We start from the raw sequence: 21,933 nt of genomic DNA, 5'->3' as shown, positions 1-21,933 counted from the left end.
GCGTTATTAATCACCAATTAATAAAAGCAGGCAGATATCACGCTCAGCATAAGGCATGCATGGTTTCCTTTGTTTCCAATGGCTGGTCCAAACCTGTTCTCTTATTTATTTCATACGATTGATCCTGTTCCTCTGCTGTGTTGTTTATTGAGTTCTGACTCTGATTTAGCCCCCTAGGAGTCAAATGAGGAGTGTTTGGTCATGTTTGTTAACAGATTACATGTGTATGTGCTCTATGAATGAGCTCTAGAAACGGAGGGAACATCATCAGACGCACCTAATCAAAGAGGATTATAGGAAAAGAAACAAAGAATGAAAATACCACATTCTGCTTATGTATCAAGAGGGAAAAAAAGCACTTAATGGGGTAGTAAATGTGTTTCCACCAGGGCAGAGACAGTGATGGAGACCATATAATCAACATACACTGGCCAAGCTGCTCTAGGGGCCCAAGACAAGAGGATATGTGTCAAGGATAATTTGCGGCCCTTAGCAAGAAACAAAACAAGGCTTTCAGCTTCAAATACTGTTACAGTGTGCCTCCTGTCGGTTCTTCCAATAACAGCCAACACAGTGTGTTTTGCCAGGATGGAGCTCAGTTAATATGAAAATGCAAACGCTAGATACTGAGACAGAGGAATAGAGATAGTGGACAGGGGGAATGAGAACGAGAGAACAGAGCGGAGGAGGAGAAACTAGAGGAGAGCTAAAGGCCTCTCACTCGCTCTCCTCTCCAGCTCTGTAACGGCCCACAGTGCCTGCTTCACACAGAGCGGCCAGCTGTACAGCAAATGTGCCTTTCCCTCTCCGCCCCCGAACCTTTCCACCCCTCCAGTGCCCCCCTTTGCCTGGGCCGACCAGGCCACTGGCTCCACTCTGAGAGAGAAGCCTCCTCCCTGACTTGGCTTCAAGCTCTGTGCTGTCACCAACCCAAAAAATCTGTAGAGGTGACCCCAAAAAACACTTTTTTGGGGGGGGGGATGTGGTTTGGTTTGTTTGTTTACAGTTGTCCTTCTCAGTACTGCCACCTTGGCAGTAGCTACTTGGAAAGGACAGAAGTGAGATGAGAATGAGATTGAAAGCAGATATCACAAAAAAAGCTAAACCCTCTTTCACCTTCAGAACCCTTTAAGACAGAGCCCATGCTTCAAAACATGTCAGGGCTCTGAAAATCCACACAGGGACATTTGAAACAGTGCGATAAATGGGCCAAACGTGCCCCCCATGAGGCTCCAAATGTCATAGTTTACACTGGGGTCAAAGTGAAGCAATGGGGTGGCATGATGGCATGCTGATAAAACCAAACAGGCTTTTGTGTCAGTGAAGGACCTTCAAAGGTCCTCTTAAAAAAAAAAGAAAAGAAAAAAAATGAACGGGGACTACTATTTACATTTTTTTTTTTGCAATGCAGTTATTACATCTCAAAATGAGAAATTTTTATTCACGAAGAGGCCTTTCTTCTAATCTCAAAGAAAAACAGAAAATTAAAGAATTGATAGTGACTGCGACAGCTGAAAGCTGTATAAATCTGTGTGTCTCTGGAGAAAAATCGGACACCCTCAATTCTGTAAGTGTGCCATGCCAAAAAAACTCTAAACTAAAGAGTGGCCAGCTGTCTTCTGGCCTGCTATTAAATTGCTCCTTGGATGGTGGCGATATCATTTTTTTCTCCATAGGAGTATCACACCAGGTCCCCAAACAGAGCGACCAGCTGTACAGCAAATGTGTACTGATCCATCTGGGCCCTAGCAGGCTGCAGCCTCCATCTTAAGACACGTGGGGCCGTTCACAGGCTTGGCTGGGGCTGGTCCGCAACACACCCTTCTGCACCCACGGCTACCTCCGTCCCTTTCATTTACCTCCATTATCATAGTAAATGTTGAGTAGCTGAGCACCAGAGCTGCCCTTTATGTCTGAACCAGGAGCGTCATCATCTGAGTGTAATATCCATGCATCAAAATGTGCTGGCAGTCGGACAGAAGAGGCAGCCGCGACCACTTCGGCCTGATGGGAGGAGGTAAGGGGTGGAGGCTCATTGCGCCGGGTTTGAGGGAGACTATTGTATTACAAAGGCAGCTAATGTGGACTCGTCTGGGTGAGACGGGCTCAGGTTTTGTTGTTCCATACACTTAGCACTATGGTTATGTCACGGCACATCACTATATATAGAGTTATCAGTGTGAACTGACACCATGGAGCGGGGCATGGATGAAAACAACACCCCTATGAATCCAGCGTCTGCTCCATTACCTACGCTAATAACGCTGACAGCTGAGCGGAGATGACCCCAGCCCCCTGTTTCCCCTCTCCTGTGCAGATGGTCATTAAAAGGAGAAAGTGTCCCTTTTTTTTCTGTCGAAAAGATATTTAGAGCTTTTCCAAATGTGCATTTTTTGGGGGGTTGTTTTTGGCCCAAATTGGCTCTTCAGTGATTAAAGTGTGGGTTGAATTTAACCATGCTCCAAATTAAACAGAGCAATTTTTCAGAGGGTACGTAAAAGAACAAGATCAGCGCTTGAAACACGGCTCACATGTCGTACCTCACGCCTTGTCCATTAAACACATTTCCTTAACTTTACTTCATTCTGCTCTGTTTTCCTCTTGTTTGTTTGACAACTTCACATTACAATGAGTTTTGTTTTCTCCTTATTTTAGAGATCACAAAGCAAACGTATCTAACAGAAACCCTTTTGAGAAGTCAGATGAAACCCGTGATCATGTTGAATACAAAGCGATGGCATATCAGAGAAGTAAGACATCAGACAATAACCCAATCACCTATCCTCCTGTTATCTTAAGCTGTCTGAATTCCACTATTACGGGGAAACTGTGTGCTTGTGCGGCTGAAAAACATAAAATAACCAGTAGGGGGGTTTGTTTTCTACCCTCCCAGTGTGCTCCGTGCCTGCCTTTGCGAGAGAAAGGACTAATGCTGGCATGGTACTGTATTAGGCACCCCCAGTAGACTAGTGGGTGAGCAGATCGCAAAGATGAATACAAAATACACACCTACACACTCTCAGCTCATCTCTCTCTTTTGCAAATACACCGCAGCATCAAAATCACAAATCACATGCTTCTGATTGTTTATGCACAAACAGTGGGTCCCTGATAGAATTGCCTACCAGTCCTGATAGAATTGCCCACCGTGTTTAAATTCACCTGCGCCTAGAAGCGTGTCCCAAACAGAGAGGCGGTTTGGTTCCAGATCAATGAGTCTCTCTCCCACTGAAGACAACAGATAATGCAGTGTAATGAAAGAGCCGCCAAACGAGCTGAATAAATGAATGAATAAAGGAACGTGAGACCGGAATTCAGACGCCTACTTACTGCAGGCAAGAAAACCTGTTTTCCAATTGTCTGTTCCCTATAAATTATTCTGCCTGCATACAAATGACAACCAAAAGTAGAGACATTTTGAAAATGTGGAGCTTAGTCGTACACCAGCACTCTTAGCTGAGAAATCTTGCGAAATGAAATGCAAAATTTGGAATATTTCTTTTGATATTAAACACCGAAATGGCAAATATCCATTTTTTCAGTTGATTTGACGTCATAAAAGGAGAGAGCATGAAAGTATAAAATCTAGTATGCAGATCTCAGTCATCTGAAAACAGTACTTGTGTGACAAAGTACAACAGACAAACAAACCAAAAATACATATAGAAGAACTAGAGAAATTTTTACCTTTTTTTTTTTTTCAGAAAATTGATTGATAATCTTTGGGATGATCAGAATGATCAAATCTGTTTGATATTTCAATATTTGAATAATCTGTGTATTTTATTTTCCACTACTTCAAACTACCTTAATTACAGAGTGGTTTGAAGTGGAGAAATTCAGCTTGAAGCATGCACACGGACCATATTATACCATTCACATGCATGGAGAAATGAAGCTTGTGGGTTTATGAAAGCACAACACTGGGGATGCAGTTGATGGTCAAATAAAAAAATAATTCCACCTATTTGGTGATGTGATCCAGATACTTGTGAGCCTGAATGAGACAGGGTCAAATATTTTATTACATATCACATTTATTTTTAGTATGTGATTCATCTTTAAAAAGGTAGGAAAACACTGAAATTGGGTGAATTTTTCTTAATAATTTGCACACTGCGCGGGTGAGATTTTAACACTTAAATTGCATGCCTAAAAGATATGTTGATTAAATTTACGCTAGATTTTAGAAACACTTGGGAAATTTGGACAAACATATTTGTATATATTACACAAGCACTGTATTTAATGACTCTTGTTTCTGGAGTATAACAGAAACCATAATAAATTAATCAGAAAGTGCTATCTCCTACCCAGCATGTGGTTGGCCACATGAACTTGGATGTCCCATTCACTGTAGAACACCATCTGACATTTGATGCACTGGTATGTCTTCTTCTGTAAATCAGACAACAGGGATTACAGTCAAGTGTGAATAAAAGATATATGGTAGAAATATTTGTATCATTTGTAAATTGTAAATTCTCTGCATGTTTTCATTTACTTATTTAGTGCGAGGCTACTTAGCAATACCTCTTCAGTTTGCGATGGACTGGCTCTTGGCATGGGAGACACCTGGGGGGTCTTCAGCTGTCCACTGTTGCTGTCCCCAGACTGTTCCCGATGCACTGTCTGGACATGGTTTTGCAACTCTGCCTCAGATTCAAACTTCACATTGCAGCTGGAACATCGTGTCTTGGCTGCAGACGAGGACGACGTGGAAGAGGATGAGGACGATGAAGAAACACCTTTGCCTTTTCCATCTCCAGGGCTGAGACTCTCCCCTTGGACCCATGTGGCTGTAGTTGTTGCTGGAGTGGTGGCTCCCCCCTGCTGCTGCTGTTGCCTCCCTCCATTCACTGTTGGGCTGGAGCTCTTGGAGCCGGCAGCCGCCACACAGGACGCGCAGAGTCCATAAGGCAGTCCGTTGATGTCCAGCTTTACCAGGTCTAGTTTGGACCGGAAATCTTTTAGGCAGGAGGCACACTTGAAAAATTTTGGGGCGTGGTGTTGCTGCTGGTTTTGAGACATGGCATTGGTGCGGCCCATGGGTTGGTTTGCGGACATAGTGCCTGTCTTTTGCATGTGGAAAGTACCATGGATCTTGAGCTCCAATGTGGAGGTGACCGTCTGCATGCAAACAACACAGCGGAAACCTGTAAGGGAGTTCCTCAGGTCAGGGTGCATCTGGCAGTGCTCCAGGAAGTCCTCCTCACTATGCAGTGGCATCTTACAAATGCGGCAGCTCCCCGTGTCCAAACTCTTGCTATGGGTGACCTTGTGCTCTGTCAGGGTGAGCAATGAGGGGAAGCGCTCCCCGCAGATGGGACACATGTAGTGTTTGACAGGCCCAAGGTGGGTCTGCATATGTTCCCTCAGCCCAGCCTCAGAGAAGAAGGTACGGGAGCAAACATTGCACTTGTGGTTACCCTTGATCATCTCAGCCTTTCTTTTTATCATGGCACTCTCACCAGGGCGTATATTGTGATCTCTCAACTGGTGGTTAGTGAGCAGTGACTCCATAGTATAAGATGCCCCACATATGTCGCATCCATACATGGGCTCTGCAGTGTCCACCTCTTCCTCACTTCCATCATGGCTGTTCTGGGACTCCATCACAGATCCACCTACTGCCCCTGAACCATGGCTGTTAGTTAGGAGACCTTGTAGCTCAGCATCTTCTTTAGGCTGGCTTTCCCCACCAACTACAGTAGAACCATTGGCGCCACAATTCTGTGACTTTCCCTCAAACACACAGTGTTTCTCCCTCAAATGTTTCTCCAAAAGAACAATGGCATGGAAAGCCTTGCTGCAGAAGCGGCAGTTATACTTCTTGCTATGGGTGGTGATGTGGCACTGCAGCTCCACTTCCGTTCCAAAGGACTCCCCGCAAAAAATGCAGCGGTGGGCACGGCCTTGGTTTTCCAGGTGGCTGTGTTTGACGTGAAGCTGCAAGTCAGTCTCATGCCTGAAGTCCCAGTTACAGGAGGTGCAGCGGTACACTTTCTTCTCGTTGCTGTGCTTCACAGCCAGGTGGAGCTGAGTAGACACTTTTGAGTCGAACACCTCTTGGCACAGAGTGCAACGAAAGAACACAAAAGTATGCATGTCGAGTAGGTGCTTCTGCAGGTCATCCACTGAAGTGAACTGCTTGTCACAGCTCTCGCAGATGTAATAAGTCGACGTAATAGTGAAGTGAATTGTCACATGCTTTAGCAGAGATTCCTGGTTGGGAAACTCCTTGTTGCACTGCGGACAGGTAAGCTGAGGCTGCAGACCATCCAGATGCGTTTTGAGGTGAGTCTGGAAAAGGTCTAAGCTTGTATACTTGGCACCACACTGGTTACATATGAACTCACTGGTGGCACGGGAGGCTGAGCTACCTTGTTTCAGCACGGCAGTTTGTTCCACAGATATTGGCGAAGAGGGGCTGAGAGTGCGGAGGGATTTCTTCCCATTGTTGATGTAGTTCAGGGCTAGTGGAATGTTCTTGTGATTCTCCTTGATGTGCTTGTTAAGCTTTAGAACACTGTTGAATATGGGGGAGTTGGTGCAGTATGAACAGGAGTACACTTCGACTATTGGCTCCTTGGGAGTTACAGCCAAGGGGGAGTCAAAGCGTAGGCTCCCCCCATCACAGTGAGTCTGGCGAACATGCTCCTCCAAGGTAGCCTCTGTCAAGAACCCCATGAAGCACTGGGGGCAGAAAAAGGCATTGCTCTCCTTGGCCACTGGACTGGGAAAGCCATGAGAGCAGCGGATGTGTTCCTGGAGGGCATTTAGGTCATTTAACACCTCGGGGCAGAAATTACACTGAAGGAGGGCATCAGGCAAGCTCGCTAACAGGGCAGCGTGATCTTCTGCATTGTGGACCTGCTTAAGATGTTCATTCAGATTTAGTAAAGAGGGCAGAACTTCCAAACAAAACTGGCAAGTGTGAGCCTGCTCTGGCTTGTCCAGATGCATGGTTCGCAGGTGAATTTGAAGCACAGCCAAACTGGAGAACACTTGCTTGTTGCAGTAGATGCAACTGTAAGAGACTTTAGGCTGCTTAGAGGAACGTCCTCCCATGTCTGAAGTGTTCTGTGCAGCCCTCTTTCTCCTTCCCCTGGTCTTGGGCACAGGTGGTGCTGTCTCCACCATTGTGGAGCTGTCAACGGAGAGGTTGGAGTCCGGAGTTGTGCTAGACACAGAGGTGTAGCCTACAGTCAGCAAGGAAGGGCTGTTACTATGGTTACTAGATTCAGGGAGCTGGTGGATGTCCATATGAGCATAGAGGTCTTCAACAGACAGAAAATGCTCTGAGCAGATAGCACAGGTGTGGCCCTTCCTATCTCTGCTGTGGGCTTGGTCAATGTGGGTCAGCAGGGTGCCCTCATCGCTGAAAGGCTCGTGGCAGTAGATGCACTGCAGGGTGGCACCCAGGCCTCCATCCTCTGATGGGGAGCACTCAGGGTGGCATTCTGCGATATGCCTTTGGAGCTCTTCTGGAACATCGAAGCCTTCCTCACACCGGCTGCATTTGCGGGTTTCTTTCAGCTTCCATTCATCAGCCCTAGAGAAACCGGAGCCCGTGCCATCTTTGCCCCTTTCGTGTACTTGCATGTGGCCGTGGAGAGAGCTGGAGGAAAGGAAGCCTCGACGGCACACAGGGCACTTGTGGGGTTTGTTGGAGGCGTGGGTTTTCATGTGGATTTTGAGGTGATCGCTGCGGGAGAAGGCAGAGTCACACTCTCCGCAGTGATACTTCTTATCACCCGTGTGTAGCTTCACGTGTCGATCTCGGCTCCGCTTGTGTTTAAACAGGCGGCTGCAAAAGGTACAGCTGAAAGGCAGCTTATCACCGTGGCTCTGCTCGTGACGCTTGAGGAAACTCAAACGACTGAAAGACTTGTCGCAGAACTGGCATGGGTACGGTAGGCCAGGGCCTCCTTCTTCCTCGCCAAAATCATAGTCCTCACAGTGTCCTGGAGAAGTCTGATCCTTACTAGAGGGAGATGATGCTGGCCAAGAACACGATGGGTCATCCTCAAGATCAGCGCCGTCTGGAGAAGAAGACAGAAAGAAATGTAGAAATGAAGGCATTGAGGGCAGGTCAGAGGGAAAAAGATGGAGGAGGAAAAATGGAGAAAGTGAGTGAGTTAGAAAGGTGTTTTGTAAGCTAGTCACTATATTAGCAAGTCATTAGTCTTGAAAAGGTAGGCCACCGTGGCGTTATTTGTCATAGTAATTATAAGGTTGTGGTGTATGATTTTCAAATTCTTTGCAATGTAGACCATTTTTTCTTCAGCTGAAACAATACCTCTCCTTAGGTGTTATCTAAAAAGTTACATTAAATATGCAATTTAAAGTATAATTAGAGAAGAGAATAAGTGGAAATACTTTTACTACAATTAACCTTGTATGTGGCCATGTAATGGCTTAGCCCACTGTGACTCAAAACACAATCTCTCTGACATTTAAAGCCAACACAAGACAATGGGTCTACTCTAGGATGTAAGCCCTGCATGAGGTAAATTAGAACATTTCTATTATTCCTGAAGAATTACTTGAATATTTTTGAATAACAAGAGCCCTTGAAATGACCTTAAGACAAGAGAAAAACAGGCAAAAGCAGTTTTAAGGATGAAGGAGAAGATTAAATATGCAATTTAAACCACAGCTATGCATAGCCTTTGGGAACGCTCTGCTGCAAAACGGATGATTTTCATGAAACATAGACCCATCAGAACATCCGTCAATAGATATCAGATTATAGAATATGCATTATTACAAAATTTGTCTGTGCAGTCTGCGTTAAGCTGTGAGGCAAGTGATCGTGGATGGATGAACGTGCCATCCATGTTCTGATGCAAGGAGGGGTAGGGGGTAGGTGGCTAGTGGTGGCTTACTGTCTCGGTCAAGGACAAGCAGGTGCAGAGAATGACCAACTTTTTTTTACAATCACTTTAATGTGTTCCTATTCAAATGGCTCCAACATTCCAATCCACTGGTTCACTGTGCGGTTATATGCATGGAAAACAGAGCACCACTTTCCACAGGTTCAAAAGGTTACAGGCCACTTCTTCCCGCTGCTGAAATCTAAGTGATGTGAACTTCCTTACCTAAATAAAACAACATAATCCCAACCTCTTCAGAAAAAAAAAATGTCAAAAGGCCATAACTTGGAATGGGAAAAACAAGAGGAAGCTGCAAAGATTTATGAGAGGGACGGAGGAAAAGCACGAGCTCTTTCCAGGATCCAACCTCTGTACTCTCCTTCAGCTGACAAATCTAAGTCTTTCTCTCTCTCTCCCCCTTTCTGTTGTTTTTGCTGGGAGATCTGCCCTTTGTCAGGATATCATGCCCTCTCTGAGCACTTACCCCCATCAGGGCCTATCTTCAGGAAACAGATGGGGTCGGAGGCCATTCCCTTGCCCCTCCAAACTGCTGAAAGCGGCACATTGAGAGCCCACCTCCACACCGTGGCCCTCCCGGAAACCTCCCACCCCTGGCAAGGCGCCCACTCTGTACACACATCTCACTGAAGGAGCAAACCTTGCCTGATTTACTTGCTTTATCTTTCATACATGTCTCAATGTTTTCTCTCTCTCTCTCTCTCTGGTTTGAGGGAGGATGGGTGACTCAGTGCTATGCCCTCCTCCACAGAGGGGGCGGATCTGCCCTATCTCATACTGCCTCTCCGGGTATAGGAGAAGAAGACAGTGCAAGAAGAATGACCCCAGCCAATGCCTTACAGTCAAACGTATTGGCTTCGAGACAATAGTATAAAACAAACAAATAAATGGTTCTGTATACAAGGCTAAATGAAATTCTGCTGTCTTAAATGAGGATGTCTTGATGCCTTGAGACATTACTAAGCTGTCAGGACAATCTCATTCCATTCTCGTTGTTTGTTTGCTCAGTGTATATTATTTATTTAGGGCCTTACGGTGATGACATATATAGAGTAATATCTGATTCATATATATGGAAGTTGCAATGAAGGGTTTTGAATAAGTAGCTATGTTAAAATTTGTGTCTGGATAGCAAATATAACACAGTTAGTAATAATGCATCATTTGATTTCACGTTGGACTGCATAGGGTATAGTCACACTGGCCAACAAATACGTTATAGCCATGCTGTAACCAGTAGACAAAGGTTCTCCTTTTGTGCTTCTTCACCTATTTTTTCTGGTGAGTCGATAGATAAAACTATAGAACTGCAGGAGTTTTACTGTGTACCGCTCACCCCCACCCAACCTCACACCAAACACACACGCACACAGAGCAAGAGCACACTTGTGTGCATACACTGACAAGAATATACATGTGCACACATAGCATGTACACATAGAATACACAGATACAAGTCCAATGGCCGAAGCAAGTGTGTGAACAACTGCAGATGAAAGAGCAATCTTCCTCAGGAGACCTCAAGAGGAAAAAGAGAGAGAGACTTGTTTTTTTTTCCTTCTTCACCCAGACAAGAAATGCCCAGGCCTCAGCAGCAGCCTGAGTAAATAAAAGAACGGGCCTTACTTCCCTGTCTCTCGGGCCGGGGGCCTGTGCACGCCAGCACTCTCTGTGCCGCTGCCAAAGGGGATGCTGGGGCCTGAAAAACTACACCCTGCAGCTGAAGGGCTGTCTTTGTTGGTCTGCCAAGGCCTTCCTGAGCATCCTCCAGCCAACAGCCTGTCACGTCCTGGGAGGAAGACCTCCATCTTAAGGCCTGTCCCTCTCTGGGAGTTCTGTCCCTACCCCCCTCCCTCCTTTTTTTTAATGTCTCCTATATGGAACAAAACAACCTCATTTGGAGTTCCCCTATAGGGAATGGCACAAAATGTGCCACTGCCACATTTACCAGAAAGATAAACATTAAAGTCGAAGCTAAAGTAACTAAGAACTTCTTAAAAGTCACAAAAATATAACTTGGCCTGTGAAGTTCACTGATCAAAATATGCTAAATTAATAAAGACGTTTTCTGTTCTATACAAATTATGTTTTCTTTTTTTTTTTTCCTGGTACTGCAGAAGTAACCACTGAGAATTCCCGATTCACACGCAGGTCTCAGTTTCCTCTAAGCCAGTCTGAACTGCCTTTTGTGCAGCACTTCCTCTGTGTTCATTTATAGCACCCTTTCCCAAAGTAAATACCCCTGTTCAAATAAGATCCCTATCCCTAATGCTGGGAACAGGTACGCTTACCATTTTTCTGCACAGCAGAATAGCTTTCCAAGCCCCTGAAGAATCTTTTATTTATGCAATTAATGCATTTGAAAATTAGCATGCATAAATATTTTTTGAGAGCAAGTCATTAATTTTCATGATGACATTGTTTCCCTTTGGACTTTAACACATATGGTGGCAAACTGTGTCTATGTTTTAAAAGCTAAATGATACAAAAATGTTTAAAGAATAATGTCTGTTGATTTCTTTGTAGACAAATACTATTGGGTCTCAGTATAATTTGAGCGTAAGAGTTTAAAAGAAGGCAACAAAGACGGATTTTCACATAAACTGTTCTTCAAATGTATGGCTGTATGCTGTGCTTAGCAGTGGCCCAATAAATAAAATATCCAAGTTATTGATATTAAAATCTAATAAAGCTCCTTTCCGTTAGAGACTGCAAAAAGGGAAACAAAGGTATACATTAAAGTTCAACTGGCAGGAAAAAAAATTTAAAATGGGATTATAAAAATATTTTAATGGCCTTTAAGTATTTGTAACAGGAATGAGTGCACACAAATGTAACTGAGTCTCTTGTTAAATGTAATTGAGATAAAGCATGGGTGCTTGGTTTGACATTTGGTATAATATTTAATGCTTTTGCATGTATATCCTAAAAAACTGCATCTTGCTTTGCAAAAGCATTTTATTGCTTTCATACACATGCACATAGATGTCTCGCTTTTTAAAGATAATTATGAAATGTCTCATACAATATGAAACAACTGAGCAAAAACAGCTACATCTGTATTCAAGCTGATTTTGTGCATAGCTTTTAAAATACTGAAAATATCCTTGGTTATTTTATTCCAGCTGGCTCAAAATGCAAACCATGCCTCAGTTGACCAACAATTTTTTTAGAGGGGTTTTTTTGGGGGGGGAATTTATTTTTTTATTTTTTTTGTATCTACACTTTTTTAGTCCACATTATGAAAAGTACAAAAAAAAAAAAAAAAAGCAATAAAAAAAGCAATTATCTACCTTTTTTTGTGTTTCAGAAAATGTAATTTTTGCAGTTACACCCTCTTTAAACCTTTCAGGGACCGCATCATTTGGGAACAACTCACTTCTGGTGCCCAGACCTTCGTGTCTGAGGCACTGGAAGCTGTTCATGATGCCTTATCACTGTCTGACAGCAACAGAGTACATCTCCTCTATTTAGGAAGCCAAACTCTTATCCAGGTCCAGGACCTTATCTTATCAGAAAAAATGTTTCCCCCCCCATCACTCATCTGCCACTTCTATAACAAGCTAGACTTTGTTCAAAAGCCATTCTAGTGAAGCAAAGCATGGCCAGGCTTTCAGTCGCCAAACCTTATCTTCCTGTGTGTTGTACCAGAGATCTGTACATAGTGGTTGTCATAAGAGATGTGTTTGTGTGAGTGTATTTGTGGCACATTGGGGATTGGGGATTCATTGAATAAACAAAAAGCTGACAACTTGTCTGATGTAACACCGTGACCCCACTTCATATTCAGAGAGGGGATCTTTTTACAGTTACTGGGAAAAGTAGTGAGCCTTTCCCATGAGATGATGCATGTGTCATCTCAACACTTTTCCCTGTTCTGATGTCCAAATAGCAGTGCGTGTCTGAACAACACGTATTCATGTACGCCGCTTTGTGACACAATCACTTAAGATCTAATAGAAGAAGTGGTGTAATATACATATATATATATTTTTTTTCTATATTAGCGCTCTTTTTCCTGACAGAGGAGCAGGATGAGGTGGGCAAGGATAGCTTTTTCTTTTCTTTCTTTTTTTTTTTTTTTTTTCGGGGGGACTAATTCCAGTCAGATGAACAAATGACTCAGTTGATTCAGGACAGAGAGCTCAGAGGACACAGAGCTATTGGAAGAGGCCCAGTGCTGGGCTTTACTCACAGTAGTCCTGCTACATCCCTGTTTTAAGACATCAAATCCAGTCAAAATGAAGCACTGATAATTCCCAGTAGCTGTCAACAAAAGTACCAGGTGGCTTGATGTGGCTTTTTGCACCATGCAGCTGATTAACACACACAAATAAGCACAAGCACAGCTAGTTAAAGAGGCTGCTTTTTCACCACTTTTTCCCCAACCTCAGACATTGTGTTGTGTATGTGTGTGTGTGGGTACTAGTGTTGTGTGTATACTGGGTTTGTCTCTCTCTTTTCCTCTTTTTTTTTCTTAGCAAACACAATATGTTTTTACACATCGCTGAGAAATGTCAGGTCCCTCTCCCCCCTTGCTACAGATCAATCAAATCCACTATGCTACAGGATGAGAAGGAGGGGTGGTGGGAGACGGCTGGAGGATCAGCGAACAAGGATGCTGTCTTTTACTGGACAAGGTAGAAAAACATTAGATGGAATAAGGATTCACTTCCCGCGGTTTCATCAGTGCCGTAGCAGCAAGTTACTCTGGCCTAACATCATGTACATGCGCAATACAACACATATCCACACACACACAGACACACACAAACTTGAAGGGAAAATTGCAGTCAATGGGGATTTTTTCACGCAGGGCCTGACACAAAGAGCTGGAACATCAAGCGCTGTCCTGACTCTGTGGTCTGGGTGTCCATTATTCTGGCCCTCATGGCTCTGTCTCTCAACCATGGGGAAGCGGCAAACTGTCAACTACTTTGTCCACATTACCCACGTCCCCCAGCTCAGACAGGAGCACTTGGTCACTGTCCCAGAAATCACAGCACCCCAGTGGCAACACAGGAAAGTTAGACAAATGGAAGGCCAGAGCAAGAAAAGTAGGGCGGCCAGTCATCCTTTACTATGCTTTTTTCTCTCTGTGACGGTGAGACACAGCCAAAGAGGAATTTTATTACTTATTGCAAAGATGTGTCACTGCAGCACTAATGCGTCTCTGCCAAAATGGACAAGCTGAATAATAATAATCAATGATAAGGTTTCTTAAAAAGAGGGAGGATGTTTAGTGCATGATCTGACTCATTGCATTTCCTGTGAAAGCTAACATCGTACCATAATCCATAACCACAGCGACTGAACTCTAAAAGCATGTCAGGGCTGTCTGTCTGCTGGATAACACATTTATCATTCTGCATACTATTAAATATCTGAAGCCAGCAACAGACTTAAAACACTTAATATTAATAGAAGATGTGAACTTATTTATGAAAATGTTTTTAATTTAATAATTTGCCGTTTGATGCTTGTAAAAATGTGAATTCACAGCATTTGCAGGGATGTCATCTTGTATCGCTATTTGGCCCTGTGTGCGCCCTGTTGTGTTTTTCTGCCAGAAAAGAAGGTGTTATAGTAGGATGAGGCAAGCTAACATGGAGCGGAGGAATTAAATTGTCAGGAGTGCTTCATTTTCCTCCTTTCAAAATTAAGTCCGTTTTTCAAATGAGAAAAAGGAAAATTAACGAGAGAACGGAAAATCAAGGCATTTAATTAAACTATTATTCAAAAAGGTGAATTTGGGGTTCACCGCAGGTTATTATTCAGAGTAGTAGTGGGTGGGCTTGATGGCTCATGTTGGTGTTCTATCTATCTATCTATGATCAACGCTGTATTTGCGATGTAGTTGGAGCAGTTTGTGTGTGGGAGTGCGACGGTGGCAGTGGTATCATTTCCTCTTCAACTGAGCAGCTGGTGGTGTTGGTAAGGTAGGAGGACCGTTGACCACTTCAGGTAGACTTCAGCACAAACAGGAAGGAGGCTGTTCCTCAGGTCTTGGCTGGACCAGCAGCCACAGTGAGCCTCCCAGGGGGAGAAAGGAGGATGACAATCTGTCCCTCAGCATGGCCCTTCACCGCCTGCCTCACTGCACTGGCTCTAAGGGAGTGCTGGGCCAGGCGGGACTGGACTGGGCTGGGCTTCAATAGGCAAGGGTGCCTGCGTGTGTGCGTGCTGTTCCCTCAACACTGCGGCAGACCAGGCGCAGGACCCAGTGGACAGTCAGCTAGCCAGCCAGCCAGCCAGTCAGCCAATTTGAGAGATGCTGCAGCACTGTGCCGCTACTATATTTTCTCACTGTGCGGGAGTTTACTTGGATGCTCTTTTATTTCCCCCTCCCCCCACAAACACTCTTAGTTACTCACAGAAATGTGATTTATGTGATCACCGTGGAACAGAAAAAAATTGTTGTGCATAGAGAAATATGCTGAGTTACTGTATGGTTGCTTCATTAAAATAGGGTTTGGTCTGCAAGTTTCCAGAGACGCTATCCATTACTTAAAACCCAACACAGCACTGACTGAATTCAGAAAATAGGGTCTAATTCTTTTTAATCAAACTACCTCAGAGTGACCCATAAAACTTGGGCTAGACTTCAAGAAAGGATCGTCTCACTTATTAGTTTAAGTTGCACTGGAGATATTTTAAAAGGGCCAGTTAGTTTGCCAAATGCCCATAAAAATACTTGTATCCTCATCTCTCCCTCTTTTTCTTCCCCTCATCGCAAACAACGAAGAGAATCACATGCATGTGGACAAACAACCTGGAAATGAACTTGTGTTAGGTTTAGCATTAGCATTTATCAGCGAACTCTGACTCTGTCTTTTGACCCATGACCTTTGGTTCCCCCGATTAATACACTGTGGCTTTATTTGATATCTCCTCAATACCAGCCCAGCTTGTCAGTGGTAAAACAACTGGAGACAGCCCAAGAGGGAGAAGAAAACATGCATCGTGGAGAGGAAAGCGGGAGGGGAAGAAAAACAAGCATCAACTCAAGCAAGACGATGTATTTTCATGCATCCCTGTCTTAAATGTCAAGATTTCTTAACCCTCAGTGACTGCAGTGCTGACACCTCTCCAAGGTTCAACAGAAACCGCATTCATTAATAATTAGCTTAGCTGTGAGGACAGGGAGAGAGAACGAGTGCGAGAGAGAGGGAGAGAGGGAGAGCGAGCCAGCTAAAATTCAAACTTCTGTCCTTTCCCGAGAGAATCGAATTTCACTACAAGTATTTTTTCATTCTTCTTCACTTCTTGTTTTCCTGGTGTGTGTTGGCCAGAATCCCAAAGGCGGCCCAAGAACGAGCATTGCAGACGTCGCATCAGCCTTACTACTCCCTCCCCTCCTTAATCATGGCTCTAATACCCTCCAGATGAATAAACATCTTCATCCCTTCTCTGTTAAAGCCAGAAGGCTCCTCCACTCTCGAATCCAACAAAGGAAGAAAGAACGAAAGAAAGAGAGATACAAATGGAGAGTTGAAGAAGGAGCACAGGAAAAGGATGACAGATGGAAGGGTGGATCAATGTCGGAATGAACCAAACAGCAAAGTAACAAAGCCATGGCAAGATTTTGTGGTTCTTCCCATAATTCGTCTGATCTATCTCCCCCTTGACACAATTATCACAGTCCTTCTAATTATTTTCCTTCTTTAACAGATTTCTAATGGCAGACTGTGTTTTTTTTTTTTATGATCATCTTTGCAAAGTGAAGGTTTTGAGAGCTGTTGTGCAACCTTGTCGCCTCAGACTGCGTCCACAGACTGCACAGGAAGGGGGAAGGGGGGGGGGGGGGGGGAGAATGAGGAGGCGAGGGGAGGTGGTGGGGTGGGAGGTGGTGGGGTGTCTCTGGAGAATGGGCCAGGCCCCAGACCAGCACTTCCCTGGCCCAGTAACTGTGCCAAGATACTCATGACATGTGTGTACAGTATGTGAGCGCAAATGGCAGACAGATTTAGGGGTTTGCTTTGTTTCCCCTTCCATTGTTTTCTGCTGGTATCCAGGCAGCTCGTCATCCTATCTTAATACTAAAAGATGATAAAAATGCACACACAAGACGCCGATACAGGCAAACAAACATGCCAACACCTCACCGAGCGAAGCACGTTCTTCGCTGCCCCTCACCCTCATCTTCATTTGCAGAACAAGGATGGGATATGAGGCCTGAATACAACTAGACAAATGACTACAGGGCATTTTACTTATTCATCCATCACTTCACATTGATTTATTCATGTTTATCTATTTATCAGCTGAAAAAAAAACCCACTTTCCCCTAGATTGTTTTGCTAAAAGTTTGCATGCTGACGTACTTAGTGGAAAACTTTCAGGGTCACTGTCGAAAAATCCTTAAAAGAGATTATTGAGGTTCATCTCACCCTTGAATACCATCCCCTCACTCCAACACCTCAACAAATACTTATCTCCCTATTTACATAAAACCAGCGATTCTTGGGTTAGTACCTGTTTACTAAGTAAAAACACCACCTGGGGAGGTTATTTATCTTAGTCTCAGGAGAGGAGCTTGGCATGCCTGCCAAAAAATATCCCCCACATGAATTACCATCAATTCAATACAAGAAAATCAGAGGAAACATCTCAGATGCCCTGTATAATTTTACATATGATTTTTGCATCTGAAGCAACATATGGCGAGTAGATCGACGGTCACAGGCAAATTCTGTGATATCTTAAAAAGGAGAAGAAGAAGAAGAAGAATATATTCGGTCCTTTAATTTTTGTGGATAGTGCGGCCGTTTTGTGACATCCTCTTGGAATCTTCCTATCCTGCTGTAATAACAAGCTGTCCTTCTTACATGTGGCAATCTTAATGTCTATCTGGATGTACAGCTTACTGTGATGAACTCATTTCAAGGAGAGTGAATGTAATAATCCGCCAATATCAGCTCTCACTGACAGCAACATCCATATCAGCTAATTACTTTTCATGAGCGGACATCAGCTGTTATCAGTATATGGAAGGAGCGCACATTACTATTTTACTACTCGCGCGGATGAGCTAGTGTTACAAAACAAGTCCTTAATATAGAAACTGAACACAATGAGATGGTAATAAAACCCGTGTCACTCGCCCACTTACTTGGCTATTTTAAATAACAAGACCATTTCAAAGAAGGTGACTTTTAATTTCCACGGGTGTCCTGATGACATATACATGGAGCCTTACCTACCTAAAACCAGGACAAATGGGGTATGCCAATAGGTCAGAGTGAAGCTTCTCCCCTAATTTGAAATTTTCTCTGCATTCCTGGGTTAGTGAGGTGACTGTCATCTCTGCAGCTGTTCATTGTCTTAGGGAAGAGCTAGAGTTGGGGGAATATAATCCCACACACTATGCATACAGCAGGGAGAAAATATGGGCACAGAGGTGATGCACGGCCCTCTGGGTAATTTGTAAAACATGAGCCTTGGCACCCGAGTGGCATGCCAAACTTAGGGTCAGCTAAGTCAGTCACAGCAGGATTTTGTTCGTTATTCAAAAAAGTAAGGCACTGGGCACTACTTATTTTTAAATGCATTTCTTTCCTTATTTGCTGCCTATATGAAACTATTTGTTTAATTACTTTTGTGACAGTTAACTGCATTAAGTCAAATCTGCATATAATGTGCAAATCACTAAACCTAATAAGGAAAGCAAACCCAAGATCTTTCTGGTAGTATTTCAGCTTTTATCGCAAAGACGATTAATCACACTTCATGGAAAATGTAGTGACAGTGTTTTGGCTGCAGAATACACAGAGCTAAAAGCCTGTTCATCTCTGCTTTTGTTAGCCTTGACTGCTTGGTTGAGGCCGTTATACACTCACTTCTGGGTTGGGTGGTTTGCTATTAACCTTGTGTTAGCATGTCACGTTTGCAGCGACTTGGAGAGCCTTGATCTTGTGTTTGCTGCAGTAGATAGCTGCTTTTGTCCTGGACACAGTGTGCAAACGAAATTCAAAGCAATGTGCATAACTTAACAACTCAAAAGTCATAAACCGTCCTGCAGTTTTGCCATCGCCATGTTTTCACCTTCTTACCAATTAAGGTGAGGAGATTCTGGTGTAAGCGCACACAAAAAAGCTAATTAGGTTTTTTTTCTTTTGCCCTCTACTCGTCATGCAGATAATTGAGGAACTGTAACAAAAGCAAGTTCAGATTTGTTTGATTAGTGATTATCATATGATTACTGAATTAAGTCGCAGTTTTGTGTTACATTACTGTGTCATGAACAAGCTGATGAGATTACAGTAACACATTACATCCGACACTGATCACACATCACATGGGAGACTCCTTGGCACAATTTCCGCCATAGAGCACAGTGGGCAACAGTGTTTTCTCAACATGAAATTCTCCAGGAAATTTCTTGGAATTGAAACTCTAGCAAAGCCTGTTCTTCGTATTTTTTTTATTTTTTTTTTAAAACGATTTTTTTGTTTTATCAGCATGTGTCTGCAACTGAAAACAGACAGTCAAACATCATAGTGCCTTTCCTCTATCGATGAAATACCACTCTTTTGTAAAATTAGTTCCCGCAGGAACACAGATTTTAGAATAATAATATCACAGACATAGCGTACATATAATGCCTCAACCCGTACATGTTGCTTCACCAAGAAGTCTTGATTAGGATTCGTCAGACATAACATCCTGCATTCACGGCCTCTGCTTTGCTAGGCCTCAGATAACCTTTATCCTATAGGGTTTAATTAATGTCAGCCAGTCTACTCTGCCTTTCAGAAGGAAACGACTTATTCCTCTGCCCTCATGAAGCCCAAATCCCTCTGTTTCACTGGTGAGGCCGGCTGCCTTGTTTATCCCAACTACAGGTACTGCTCCCTATTAAGGCCAGCACTTGTTACAGGGAAAGGTTGAATTATTTACCAACAGCAGAGGGGGAGGAAGACAGAGGAACTAAGATGCAAGGAGAGAGGCATTTCATACATGGATGAGATTTTTATGTTGTTGTTTTTTTATAGGTTATGAACATGGCAAGCTTAATGATGCACAGACATTAGATACAGGCTCTGATTAAAAAGGCAGCCGGATTCAGTGAGTAGAAACTATACAGAGATGAGTAAATTGCCCCCAACACTTTGCTCTAAATCTCCTTGATGAAAAATATACTGCACTTTGCACCTTAACGGTAGGCGGAACTTAAAGAATTTGGTCATGTATAAATAGAATAATGTGTTTTGTTAAATAGATAACAGCGATGCTTGTGCACACTCTTCACCCAGGGCAAACTGTCTGCATTCTATCTGCATCTCAGCCTCTGTGCACAATACAACAAAACATACAGAAAACAAAAGGGAACACAGAGGGGGAGAACGAAGAGACAGACCAAACAATAAACTCAACCACAAGAGAGTTTAACTTCGTGTGTGTGTGTGTGTGTGTATTTATGTGTTTGTGAATCAAAGAGGGAGACAGAAAGCAAGAGAAGGACAAGGGAGATGAAGACAAATGCAGAAAGGGAGAGAGACAGAGGGCGGCAGAGAAAACGAAAGACAGAGGGAGAAATCAAATTTGCAAGAACATAACAAAAAGCTGTATCTCTGACAAAAGAGAACACACAAGGGTATTTGTCTAGCTGTCTGCACCAGCAGGATCCTCTGAAAGTTTATTAAACTAGAACCCTTCAAGAGAAGGCAGAGAGTAGTAAACTATACTACTGGGGAGGAAAAGAGAAAGGGAGAGGGAACGAGAGTAAGAGAGGAGGGGGGTGAAAAATGAAGAAAAAAAAAGCTAGCTTTTCAGCCTCTGTCTCTCAGAAATTCTTTTATTTCAGCCATGCATTAAGTAACCTCCCCACTGAGTTCTGCTCCCCTTCCTGGTGTGGATAAAGCCGTCCCTCGGGGGAGCCGCTGGTAATTTCCAGCTTCGCCAGAAACTCAGGTATTAGAAAAGACCGCTTGGGGACCTGCCACAATATACCTTCACAATTTCATACGCTCTGAAAAAGAGGGAGCCCCTCCCTCGCAGCCTACCCCCACCCTCCCAGTAAACCCCCTCGAGGGTCCCCAGTTCAAATTTCTGAAGTGCAGACAACGGGTGTATGTGTGGGGGAGGAGAGCGTGGTGGTGGGGGGCCCGTGGGACAGAGCACCAGCAATAGAAAATCCACTGCATAGAGGAGAAAAAAGCATTTCCTCTCTGGTCTGGCAGGAGTGCCTTTTTTCCCCTGGCTCCCACCAGAGGCTTTTTACAAAACATGTGTTGCTGACATGTTGACAGATTGCTCAGTGAAGTGTTAGGCGCATGCACACGGCTGGCCATTTAGGGGGACATGGCTTCCTACCCAACATCCTCTACCTGAGGCACCATGTTTTATACATCATCCCCCAAAGAAAAAAGGAAACAATAAAAGGTAAGGGAGTTGCTTCCTTTGTGAGCATAGCAGAATATCATAGAGCAGAGAGAGACTGCGTATAATGCTGCCTTAGCTGAACTGCGGTGATGGGGAGGAGCAAAGGAAATGAGAAAAAGGGAGGGAAATGGTTTCAGGCAGGAAAGACAGAGATAAAGCATAGAGGTGGGAAAAAAAGCTCAAGGATGGATGCATGGTATGCTTATGTGCAGCAGGTGAGCTTGTCAAACCAATAAAAAGCCCACAAGACTCCGTCTTTGTCTTCCTGCACTGAAGCTACCAATAGCAGGCAGGAGGATGAAATCTGATCAAAGGCCAGCTTCCAGATCCAACTTCTGCTCCTATCAGGGTATCGACAGCACACGTCTTAATCGCCCTGCGGCTCCAAAAGTGCTGCCGTGGCAACAGGATGGAAATGGGGATCATAATGTATTCATGGTGCTGGCGACCTGGGGGCTGCGGAGCACGCTCTCTGGGGACTGCACTTTACCCAGAGCCAGACGTGTCTGGGCAAAATCACTCTACACAAGACAGCAGCAGAATACTGAAGAGCCATGACAGGATGGAGAAAAGGAGGAAAGAATGCAAGAAAGAGAGGAAGAGAAAGTGACAAAGGAAGAGAAAGACGGAGATGAAGGAGCACAGAAAGTGG

At 43.9% G+C, this 21,933-nt stretch overlaps 1 protein-coding gene across 5 annotated transcripts in view; it reads right to left on the bottom strand.

Annotated features, from left to right (window-relative positions):
• The window catches only part of LOC309693792 (zinc finger protein 521-like), an 88,769-nt gene that overhangs the window by 40,484 nt on the left and 26,352 nt on the right, over window positions 1-21,933 (bottom strand). For 4 of the 5 annotated variants that reach the window (XM_082513338.1, XM_082513339.1, XM_082513335.1 and 1 more), the window contains exons 4-5: window positions 4,534-8,045; window positions 4,314-4,398 (exon numbers count right to left, since the gene is read on the bottom strand). In XM_082513338.1, the coding sequence (XP_082369464.1) occupies window positions 4,314-4,398; window positions 4,534-7,689 (3,241 nt within the window). In that variant the 5' untranslated portion in view covers window positions 7,690-8,045. Of the gene's footprint in view, window positions 1-4,313; window positions 4,399-4,533; window positions 8,046-9,363; window positions 9,443-21,933 lie in introns of those variants that run through there. The other variant, XM_082513337.1, reaches the window with a different exon arrangement.

This window comes from Aulonocara stuartgranti (genome assembly GCF_965226115.1).
Source record: "Aulonocara stuartgranti genome assembly, chromosome: 18".
In the NCBI taxonomy this organism is placed as follows: domain Eukaryota; kingdom Metazoa; phylum Chordata; class Actinopteri; order Cichliformes; family Cichlidae; genus Aulonocara; species Aulonocara stuartgranti.
Note: the sequence above shows the minus strand (reverse complement) of the source record. Positions and strands in the feature narration are given on the sequence as shown.